The following is a 12,262-nucleotide window of genomic DNA, read 5'->3' as shown; positions in this document are numbered from 1 at the left end:
TTCCTAGATTTTGAAGATAGAACAATTTTTTTTTCAACACAGATTATTATTATTTTTATCTGTGTCGGACCGTTTTGATTTTCTTATTTTTAAAGCGCTAGAGCAAAGGTGTGGTATTCAAAATTGGTAACAATTAGCCAAAAAAACTAAACGGTCCGACACAGATTATTTCATTGTTATTCAGATTCTCAAATTCGTTACGATTGATTAAGTTTTGAAGGAGGAAACAGTCGAGAGCGGAACCTCGATTTTAAAGATTATTTCGCAATACCTTTTGACTGATTTATTCTGAATGGACAATTTTTTTTTCGATATATCTAGTTTTTAACACTAGTATATTTAAATAAAATTTCCAAATTGAAAGGGGGCTCCTTTCCATTTTAGCAGTTTCGCTCCTGTAGCGTCTTAAAGTTGCGTATAGCGACATCTAGTAGGTATTATTATTTGCCAGTATTTTCAGAGTTGCGAGTGTCCGGAAGGCCTGGCAAGGCCACGGCGGGCGCGGAGCCAAGTGGAGATTTATGCCGAAGCCTCTCCTCATGCGTAGGTCCTACAGAAATGTACAATAAGATTTATACTGTGGGAAATTCGATGGACATTTTGTATACATTATTCCTCCTCCTTGCATTATCCCGGCATTCGCTACGGCTCATGAAAGCCTGGAGTCCGCTTTGACAACTAATTCCATTTGGCGTAGACACTAGTTTTACGAAAGCGACTGCCATCTGACCTACCAACCCGAAGGGTAACTAGGCCTTATTGGGATTAATCCGGTTTTAAAACGATGTTTTCCTTCACCGAAAAGCGACTGGCAAATATCAAATGTCATTTCGCACTTAAGTTCCGAAAAACTCATTTTGGTTGACGTGTGCCGGGGTTCGAACTCGCGACCTCCGGATCAAAAGTCACACGCTCATACTGCTAGCCCATCATCGCTTTTTTTACGTTACTTATTAATAAAACATTTCATTTTGTAGACATTATTAATGCGAGTTTTCCGCCTCCGAAACCGCCGTATCAAGAAACCTCCGAAACTATCCGAGATCTCCATAATATAGCTTAGATGATGATATTGCTCGTTCAAAGATATAAGATTAGATGATATTGGGCCGTAGTCACACCTCGGACACTGGCGATCAAATATATGAGAGACGCGTTCCTAGCACACAGTCTAAGCTCGTGTAGGTGAACGCCTACTATGCTTGTATGAGTGAAATATGATAGGTCGACTGTTCGCGCTTTAGACAGGCGGTATCCGTGAGGTAGCCGAGAGGAGGTTGGCGGCACTTTCAGCGGGGAGCGGGAGTGGCCATACTGTACGATAGTACTCTTTATTATACTGTGCACTAGTAGTGTAAAAAACGTATTAAAATATGCTCCAAATCTAACCGACAACAAAGGACGCAGACACTAAACGCTTTTTGCAACTTGATTTCTCTGTCATTAATTCGCGATTATGAGCAGACTTCTAGCTCGGTACCGACAGCATACATTATATTATCTAATACCGAGCGACGTAATAATTAAACGAGCGATTCTTGTATATTTATTTACTTATACCGGCGATCTCGGAAACAACTCTAACGATTTCGCTAAAATTTGGTATGTGGGAGTTTTCGGGCCTAAAAAAGCGATCTAGCATCGTGATAGGTCTTGGGAACTGAAAGGTTTTCATGCAATCGAAAACCATTTCGAGATATATGCCTATAGATCACAAAAATATTTTTTTTCCGTATTTTTAGTAAAAATTCTTTAAAATAGTTTAAGAGGAAGTGATGTCACATAGATGATTCAGAGCTGCCACTACAACCAAAAAAATCTTTCGGTTGGGATGTCACTTGACTTTGACAGTGACACTTAAATATTACCGCTCGTAGCAAAGATAATAGAATTTCATGGCTTAGTCTATGGCTCGTAATTATTCAATATTTGTTGACAGTGACACTTAACAGTCAGACATTTCGGACTGTTTAAGCTGACGTCATCTAGTTGATTCTTGACGTTTGTAACTTACGCTATTTCTGCTCGATGTAGTAAAAAAGGGCTTTTTGCATTAAAATAGTAGTTTTTCGGAAAAAAAAATACGTGTATTTTTTAATATCGAGTTCTTTCAAACCAAACAATAAAAAGTAGTACTCAAAAATATGAAATGCTGTCAATTAGTTAATTGACACGCTAGATGACGTTTTTGGTAACTCGTCATAAACTACGCGTAAGCGCGTAGTTTCGCTGCACTTGCGTATTACGGCGTGATGTAGCAAATAGCGCCCTCGCTCGGGCTTAGGTACTTCGCTCATTATGTCCTAGGCGCTCGTACTCTTGCCAAGATCCAAGGCAATCCTCAGTAGTGAAGGAATATTTTAACTAAAATGTCACAATCTCAGTACTGCAATGCATTTTAACTTGGTATCCATAATTATGAAATAAAAAGAAGAAAAAACAAAACTATCGACCTCCTGATAGTCCTGATTCTTTAAATCAGTTTTTTTGTTTTTTTAGTAAAAATTCAAAATCCTTTCTGATTTATATTGGAGCATGTAAAGAACTTTACAATATAATATACTTACATATGTACAATTGTACATAAATTAGTACCGCAGGTCTCAGGAGCTTAAAATTATGAGATAAATAATAAATAAATAAATATTATAGGACATTCTTACACAGATTGACTGAGTCCCACGGTAAGCTCAAGAAGGCTTGCAGGTATGTGGAGTGACTTATGTGGAGTTATGTAAAAAAACAAATTCGAAAGACAAATATTACACCAACAGTAGGAGACTCTGTCATTCAAAATGTAAGATCTATTGTAGACATGACGAATCCTACGATTTGGAAAAACTCTTGCGAGCATGTTATCAAAGTGGAGAACGAGTTTTTAGCACACCCTGTGTATCCCCAGCAAACATTTTAGGTAAAAATATCGATAAAACTACCTATTATAGGTCGCAAATCTGACAGTGACCAAAATGAGTTACCTCGAATCGACCTCGAATCCACGTGGAGTCGACCAAAGTGGGGAAAAAAAGCACGTGCCGGCTACGTCGACTCCACGTAATTTAAGTAATTGCGACCTAATGGTCGCCACTTAGGTGATTCTTGCGACGTGGAATCGACGTCGACACGACGTGCCATGGGTTGTAATGTACTAAATTGGTAAGACTTACCATTTTTAAACGTTATTTCAACGTGGCTTTTACCATTAAATTACTAAAAAAGGTTATTTTTTTACGAGGTATCATGCAAAGAAAGAGACAAACATATTACGAGAGTATTTTCTTTTCGCTCACAAAAAATGTCTGGCTAAAAATCTAACTTGAGTTTTGCAACGAGAATGGCGGCCATTACTTTACGTAAACTAATTATCTAGGTCGATTAGGCAGGAATTATACGATGAAATCTTGTGCGCTGAAAAATTTCTCGTGCAGTATGTTAGGTTTTTATTCAAAAGTACTGATGGGCTTTCGAAATACTTAAGTATTACTTATTTTAAAGCTCATAAATAGTATGTATTGCTTGTAAATAGGTTTCGTAATTTTGTGTTCGGTGTTTGTAATTATATTAACTTAACTATATATATTTTTATCATATAAATGACAATAAAAACACCGTTAAATGTTATCGTTTTAGTATTACAACATACCTATAATATGCAATTTACAATAACACCGTCTGATTGTAAGAAAACAAAATGTCGGCTCGACTTAGAAGTTAAATATACCTAAAAATACGACGTAATGGTATTTAAGTCAATTTTACGTAATATACACTTAATTCTACGACCTAATGGTGTCGAGTAACCATACAAGGTCAAAACGACCGCCATCATGACTATGCTTCGACCTCGTATCGCAAGACAGTATTTTGTTTGACAGCGCGGACGTAGGTTGCGTGCTAACGATTAGACGTGCCAAAGATAAATATTACGCATAGTGGTTTCCCAATAGGTAAGTTATATGTGACAATTGATTTTGAAACGTTTTCGGGTGTTTTTAGGGATCAATATAATACCTGATTTGATGAATGTTTGCTTAGTTTAAAACATATCAACGTGCTTCACGCGTGTATGTAATAAAATTACATAAATATTTATTTTTAATTGACTCCAATTTTGGTTTTAGGTTTTTATTATTGCAATATGTCATATAAGATAGTGGCCACCCCGTCCCGACGGGACTGGAAATAATGCTTTGCCCTTCAGCGTGGGAGGAGAACGGCGTTCTGTCGTGGCCTCCTACGATGGTGAGCCGGCTACAGAAAGATGCGGAAAGTTATCCGGAACCACACTGGACGAAGTACAAGTGTGTTCCAAAGTGTTTTCCACTACCATAATATGAAATGAAATGAATGAAATGAAATAATTTATTTGCTCAACATACACTGGTGTTGTAAATTTACATGTCAGTATTTTAATTGTATTACATGAAGGTATGTTCCACCGTAATTGGCATGCAAAATCTTACATTAACTATTATAATTATTTACAGTATTCACACAATATATTTACATTTATAATTAATTATCAATCATATCATAAATATTAATGTTATAACTTTAATTAATAATACAAAATATATTCTCATTATTTTTAATTATACAATTTATCAAAATATTCATTTAAATTATAAAATGGCCGAGTTATCAGATATGACTTTAATTTTTTTGAGAAATCGTTAATATTATTACATTGCCTAATGTCAGAACTTAAAAAATTGAAGATTTTGATACTATTATAATCCATACTTCTTTTAAAATGCACGTAATTTTTACACTCGGGCAGTTGAAAATCCACATTGACTTTACATAATCTACGTGGTCTATTGCCACTAACACATGCGAAATTGGATTTATTTTTGTAAACAAAAATACATATTAAATATATATATAGCGATATTACCGTCAATATTCCATGTTTTATAAATAGCGGACGGCAATGTTCAAGAGGCTCCGCTTTTTCAATATATCTAATAGCCTTTTTCTGCAAAATAAGAACATGGTGCACGTGAACACTATTGCCCCAAACCTCGAGGCCGTATCTTACTATACTTTCAAAGTGTGCAAAATAAACAGTTTTAAGTACCGAAGAGTTTAACATTTTGGAGAGGTTTTTAAGGCATAACAAGCACTGGCTAGTCTTTTTCTTATAAGACTTATATGGTTTGGCCATCGCAACTGTGAATCTAGTTGGACTCCTAGGAATTTGACATTGTTGACTTTTGCTATAGGTAAGGGTAAGTCATAAGCCAAGCTGTTCGTATGTCTTAAAAAAGGGAAATACAGTGTTTTGTCCATGTTAACTTTCAAACCATTACATTCAAACCAGTATGTTAGACTCGCCCATGCCTGACTAATTTGGGCCGTAAATTCTTCATCATTTTGATTTTCAAATATTATGCTTGTGTCGTCTGCATACAGGTATACGGTTCCATAACTTATATTATATTGTAAATCATTAATAAATATATTAAATAGCAAGGGGCCAAGTACAGATCCTTGAGGAACCCCGCAGTTAACCGATTTCTTGGCAGAATTTACAAATTTAATACAGCCAGTTCTATCTACATCAGATATTTGTACATATTGAACTCTGTTCGTGAGATAAGATGTTACAAGTTTTAATATAGATCCCCGTATTCCATAATAATATAATTTATCCAATAAAATGTCATGATTAACGCTATCAAACGCCTTACTAAGATCGCAGAAAATACCTGCACATTTTAAATTTTGGTTTAGATTGTTCATAACTTGACGAACCAATTCAATAATGGCTGTTACTGCATTCCTATTTTGTGTAAAGCCAAATTGCTGAGAACAAAAATAATTATTGTTTTCAAAATGACTAATAATTCGTGATGCGATAGCTTTTTCAAAGATTTTTGATAAAACTGATAGTAGTGAAATAGGGCGATAGTTATTAATGTCAGTCTTGGAGTGCTTTTTATGTAAGGGTAATATATTGCCGCAAACATAGGCTTTATGTTTGGCATGTCATAAATTGCCATAGCAATAGGCCATACTTCTGAAGAGGTACTGTTAAATAGCGACATGCCGTCTACGTTGAACATTAGTTCAATACTGGATATTGCATTTAAATCCATATCCGATAAAGATTTCTTTAAGCAATTGCTTACGCCTTGGTACCAAAAATCCTTCCTTGTTGAGCCAATGGGCCAATGTTTCCTTGGCCCATTGGCTCTATAAAGACATCGTCAGTCTTCAGTAGAGCTCGCCCGTCTTTAGGCAATTTAAAACCATATTTACTCAGTACAGCTAACAAGTCGTTTAAAGATGACTTGGTGGGTTTGTGCTGTACTGTCCATTCTCTTAGGTCTTCCACAAGTTTCATATTTAAATAATCTTTATTTGTCACATACTCATCTCCAGAATCTTCATTTAAAAAAAAAATAAAAAAATAAAAATAATAATCTTTATTGCCACATCTTAATACTAAGTATACAAAACATTACATTATACAGTTTAAAGGAAAGAATAACAAACAAAGTAAGATAACAAACAAAACAAACTTAAACTTATTAACTTAACGTAAGAGCTATTGTTAACCTATACAAGTATATTTGATGAGGCAAAGGGTCCCAGTCTCAGCGTGTGCAGCGCCAATGGCTCTGCGCTGGTTTTCAGACTGGTCCCGGACGGGGTGGGGACGGTCGTTGCTAACATGTGTAAAGTAGGGTTTTCTGTGCTTTTTGGGGTACGTGGTGTTTGTATGTGTAGTGTATGTGGTGTAATGTGTGTGTAATAGCGTACTTAATTGTGTCTTGACATTACATAGAGAAGATAAATATATAAATAGATAAATAAGACGGAAAAAGGTACCAATGAGTAAATTAATAGATAAATAAATAATTAAATAATAATTGGAGTTTACAATTTACTTTGGATATTTAAGAAATGTGTTCGAACTAATTGTTTGTATTTTAAAAATGCTGACGGTTCTCGCAATGGGGGTGGAAGGTCATTCCAGACCTTACTGGCGGCAAATTTAAAACTCCCTCTGAAAGCTGCAGTTTTGTGAAGTGGGGTTAATAGTTTCGTGCATTTTCTGAGCGACCTTAAGCGCGTATCGTTTACCCATTTCAGTTTATCAAACAGATAACGAGGTTTTTCAAGGTCTAACACTTTCCGAACGGCGCAAGCCAAATGCAGTCGTCTTCGATTTTCCATGTTCAGAACATTGTATTTGTTAAGAAATGGAGTGATGTGTGATCTGCATGGAACTGTATAGCAGAATCGAGCACATGCGTTCTGCACCCGCTGTATGGCCTTCTTTGTTATAGCTAGTAGTCTCGGTCCATAAACAATGTCGGCATAGTTGAACAGTGAGAGAACTAGTGACTCTACTAGAATTTCCCTGGCTTTAACCGATAGATATTTGCGGATATTGTATAGCACCTTAAGTCTGTAGAATGCATTCCGAATATTTATATTTACATGTTCTATATAACGCAATTCTCCATCAATGATTAGTCCTAGATTTTTCGCGTGTTCTGCTTCAGTGACTATCTCCTTATTAATGCAGACTCTTGGTTTTTGTGTTTTGATTTTTAAGCGCTGATATTTAGTGCCCATTACTACGAACTGGGATTTAGACGGGTTTAAAACCAGGTTATTCTTGATTGCCCAATCCGCCACTATATTTAGGTCTTCGTTAATTTTACTCACTGCTGAACTAAGTTCACCTGGTGCAAATGAATAATATATTTGGGTGTCATCTGCATATAAATGTGCTTCACAGTGCTTTAAATTTTTTACAAGGTCTGAGGTGTACAGAATAAACAGCAGAGGACTTAAAATAGACCCCTGAGGAGTGCCACGACTGATCACTTGTGTAGATGAGTGCGACAACTCACCCTTATTATTCGGTATTTCCACGTACTGCTTGCGATTTGTCAGAAATGACTCAAACCACTGACACGTCTGTGCGGAAACACCGTAGTATGCCATTTTTGATAGCAGCAGTATTGGGTTAAGGCAATCAAAAGCACGTGAGAAGTCCAGCAAAACGAGGATAGTTCCTTTTCCTCTGTCTGATGCCGCGATAATGTCATCTGTCACGTTAGCCAAGGCAGTCGCCGTTCCGTGCTTACTACGAAAACCGGACTGTATGCTAGGTAGTACATTATTATTTTCTAAGTACATAGACAGTTGCTGACTGACAATTTTTTCAATTATTTTAGACAGTACCGGGAGAATGCTAATCGCACGCAGATCTTTGTACTGCTCAGTTTTGCTGGACTTAGGTATTGGCTTCACCTTCGCCAATTTCCAAGCCTCGGGAAAGATTTTAGAAGAAATTGAGGTATTAATTAAGTGGGTTATTATCGGCAGTGTCACATCCAGCGTAAGTCGAATCATATCAATGTTGATATTATCGTAACCACTTGCACTTGTTTTTATTGAGTCAATTATTTTACGGACGTCGCTATCTGAACAGCACTTAATGTCGAAGACATTATTAGTCGGCTTCTGACCTTCAAATATTTTTTGCATTTCTTTATCTGTACTAGAGCTCCCTGGCAGCGTCAAAAAAAAGTTGTTTATTTCATCTGGTTTACATAGATGTTCAGGTATAGTGTGTCTATCCATATCTCCTATACTCGATGAGTTTTTTAAGTGCTTCCACATCTGTTTTGGACGTGATTGGTTTTTATTGACGTAAAAATTGAAGTAAGCAGTCTTTTCCCGTTCCAATGCCCCAGTAGTATAATTACGAAGATCTTTATAATATTTTCTATGTACCTCATTATTTGTTCTTTGAGCTCTCTTTAAAGCAGCATCGCGAAGGCCCATCATGGTCTTAATATTTTCTGTGATCCATGGTTGCGACCTATCCGTTATTTGCAATCGACGCATTGGTGCATGCTTGTCAAATAGGTCAGATAAAAAACAATTGAATCGACTTACTTTACTTTCTAGGTCTGTTGTGTCCTTTATTTGGCTCCAAGGTATCTGTCTAAGATCTGCACGAAAATTATCTATGTCTATACCATCCAAAGATCTTTTATAGATATATTGTTTGACTGGTTTGGGTTTAACATAAATTAATTCTGCGATTATCATAGCATGATCGCTTAGAGTAGGGTTATGATGCACATTTATTGTTTTACAGATAGCGGGACTGTCTGTTATAAAGAGATCTATTATAGAAGAGCAATTTTTTGCGACTCTAGTAGGTTCACTAACGATTTGTTCCATACTTCTCTGCGATAGAAATGTAGATAATTTTTTGGCATTAGGTCTGTCCCAAAATTGAACATCAACATTAAAATCAGTCAATAGGAATATGCCCTTATATGCTGCAAATGCGTCTAAGGTTTCATTGAGAGAGTCTAAAGCGCTGTCCACTGACACTGATTCAGGCCTATACGCGGTGCCGACCGCGAAGCGCCCCACTCCGCGTATCTGCAGCTCTAACCACATTTGCTCTAGGGAGGAGGGCGGATGCTGTTTTATTAGTGCACGGAGATTCTTACGCACGTAGAACCCTACACCCCTCCCCTGGCTGTCGACTGTCGTGGGTTGCTTTTTAGGATATAACCCGGCATTTTAGGTATACTTTTTTCCTCGCCGCAACGTAACCACGTTTCGTTCAATGCTAAAATGTCTTGCTTATATCGGTCTAATGCTGCGGCAAGCTCATCACGGCCTGTGTTTAAAGATCGCACGTTTAGTAAACCTAGAATCAAATTAATTGCTTTTTTACTCTTTTTATTCATATATATAAAATAACTTATAACTGTGTACTATGCGGTAGTGATGAGTAATGCCTATGTGCTGACTTCCAAAGTGCAGTCTGTCAATTAAATTATCAAATTTGACACTTGTGTGTAATATTAATATGTCTGTGTCATATACAAATTTATGTTGAGTGAAATGATTTGATGGACAGGAATACCGTTGGCAAATAAAGATACATATAAGATAATGTTTTTCTGTAGTTTGTACACCCACATCAACACTTTCCTGGCAAGTTCTGTAGTGCAATGACATCAATATTAAGTTGTATTTTTTTTCATGTAATATACACAATGCAATGTACCCTGAACAGATGTAATCACTGATATAATTATTCCTGTGTGCTAAATTAGACACTGATTTATACTCAGCAAAACAATGTAATGTACCGCAAACAATATACTCATTCTTTTCAATAAAATATAATAAAATAAAATATACAGCAGTGAGAATATATATAAGTCTAATCTTCAGTATACATTTCGTCTGACATATTATGTTCAATATACTATGCTGTGGCAAATAATCTATAGTATAAGCATTAATTATTTCAAACGAATTATATCCCTCATTTATTACAGTCTGTAGGATCCCCACCAAAAATACGTACTACATCTTTTTCTGAGGACACACGTAGCGTTTTGCTGTCTTTGCTGTCGTTCCTCTTTGCATATATGTGCCCGTCTCTCGTCCGGACGAACCTCCAGCCGGCCGAAGCTCCCGCTTGCCGAGCTTTCCAGAAAAGCGTACGGTTAACTTGCGTTAGTCTCTCGTTGACGTATACTCTTCGGGGGCTATGAGTTGCCAAACCGATGTCACTGGTGTCGAGACCACGACGTACCCGCGCCTTTCGTAAGATCTCATCACGCAGCAGGCGCCTAGAGAGGCGCACGGCCAGGGGGCGTGGGCGTTGCACTACCGACGATTCGCCATCGATTTCTACGTTGCCGGCCGTTTTTTTTGGCGGCCCCGCTCTGTATGCGCTGACTACATCACGCTCATCTAGCGTCACGCCCAATTTCTGCGACAACGTTTTTACGATGTGTAGCGTCGACTCGCCTTGAAGTTCGGGAACTCCAGAAATTTCAATGTCGTTAAGTAGGAGCGCTTGGTCCCGTTCGTTTTGTTCAGAGTGCATTCGTTCAATTGTATCAATTGTATTTTCTGATTCCTTGTTTGAACAGATTTCTTCATCGTCGCTCTTCTCATCTATATTATCAGATGGCAAAAAATCCTTGCTTGTGTGTGTGGTATCAGGATCAAAAGAAACATACAAAGTAGATACTCCTTGAAAACCGGATGTAGAAGCCAATTCACAATTTATTTCTTCTGATGTTTCACTCTGAACGTCCTTATAATTAGCCTTAGCCTTCTTAATCTTCCTATAATAACTACTGGAATGTCTATATTTTTTTTTCTCTTTGGCCATTGTTAACACAACACAACTTTTGATTTAAAAAACCGAAATAACTATTGAGTATATACGTCCTATTTCACCGAGATATGACTTATTTGTGAGTAAAAATAACTTGATCTGAGGTCGCCTCGCAAACATCGACTTATTGGTTATTTTTTAGGGTTAATTTGACTATTAAGTAAATCTAAATGAAACCTTATGGTAATATTAGTACCTTACAAGTATTTATAACTTTATGGTCTAAATTTGGTCTCTCAAGAAGGTAATATTTACTACGAAATTGGTAGCAAAAGCGACTTAAATCGATGACCTAAAGGTCCCCAGTTTAAGAAAAAATTACGTCGCATATACACCTAATATGGACGTACAAGTAAATATGAACAGTTGGTCGAGTTTCGAAGTTAATTTTACCTTATATTTTGCTCATAATCAACCTTTAAGTTTGTGACCTTATGGTGCTTTGATGAAGGGAAATTTACGTTTCAATGGCTCTATATTTTTACCCAGAAGTATAAATGTACGAGATGTGAATTTATGTGGTGCGTATGATGTAATTTTTACCTAAATTAGTAATATATTCTAGAGCATGGGTAAAAGCACTTAGAATGTTTGCTGGGTCCGGTCATCATAAACACCTGCGAAAGCTCAAGTTCGGAAGATAGTTCGTCAGAAAGCGAATGACCTTAAACATGATATTTTATTTTAGTTTTAAATTATTAGATGTTACATGTTGTATAAAATTTTTCGTTTTAAATTATTAGATGTTACCTGTTCAATTAATGTAAAAAAGGCATACAATTATAATTAAAACTGTAAATATCAAATATTATGTATTTTTATTTTCAAGTCTCAAAATGTCTCAATCACGCTTTAGTTGCATGCAGATTGCACCGACGCGTGCCAATTTGAAGTGGGCCTAATTAGATAACAAAAGGCAAACATTATGGGCCCTATTGTTAAGTTTCGAGTGCCATCGGGCCTTCGCATTTGAAATGGACTATACTTTTCGAACAGATTCGAACCCGGTACCGCGGCGTAGCAGGCAGGGTCACTACACGCTAGGCCAGACCGGTCGTCAAAATAACTTTA

At 36.7% G+C, this 12,262-nt stretch overlaps 1 protein-coding gene across 1 annotated transcript; it reads right to left on the bottom strand.

Annotated features, from left to right (window-relative positions):
* Positions 1-5,962: 5,962 nt before the first annotated feature.
* LOC125231855 lies at positions 5,963-11,294 on the bottom strand. The gene is made up of 2 exons (XM_048137435.1): positions 10,918-11,294; positions 5,963-6,396 (listed from the first exon to the last, which is right to left on the bottom strand). Exons 1-2 carry the CDS (start codon positions 11,183-11,185, stop codon positions 6,131-6,133), a joined length of 534 nt encoding a protein of 177 aa, XP_047993392.1. The 5' UTR covers positions 11,186-11,294; the 3' UTR covers positions 5,963-6,130.
* Positions 11,295-12,262: the final 968 nt, after the last annotated feature.

This window comes from Leguminivora glycinivorella, chromosome 12 (genome assembly GCF_023078275.1).
Source record: "Leguminivora glycinivorella isolate SPB_JAAS2020 chromosome 12, LegGlyc_1.1, whole genome shotgun sequence".
In the NCBI taxonomy this organism is placed as follows: Eukaryota; Metazoa; Arthropoda; class Insecta; order Lepidoptera; family Tortricidae; genus Leguminivora; species Leguminivora glycinivorella.
This window is presented reverse-complemented; position numbering and strand designations above follow the sequence as displayed.

What these genes read in the sequence shown, in the direction of transcription:
- LOC125231855 (XM_048137435.1), bottom strand. Translation starts at nt 11,185, where the DNA reads ATGGCCAAAGAGAAAAAAAAATATAGACATTCCAGTAGTTATTATAGG. An exon ending in TTCAAACAAGGAATCAGAAA is followed by an intron (nt 6,397 to 10,917) that starts ATACAATTGATA and finishes TTTTTTTTTTAA; the next exon opens with ATGAAGATTCTGGAGATGAG.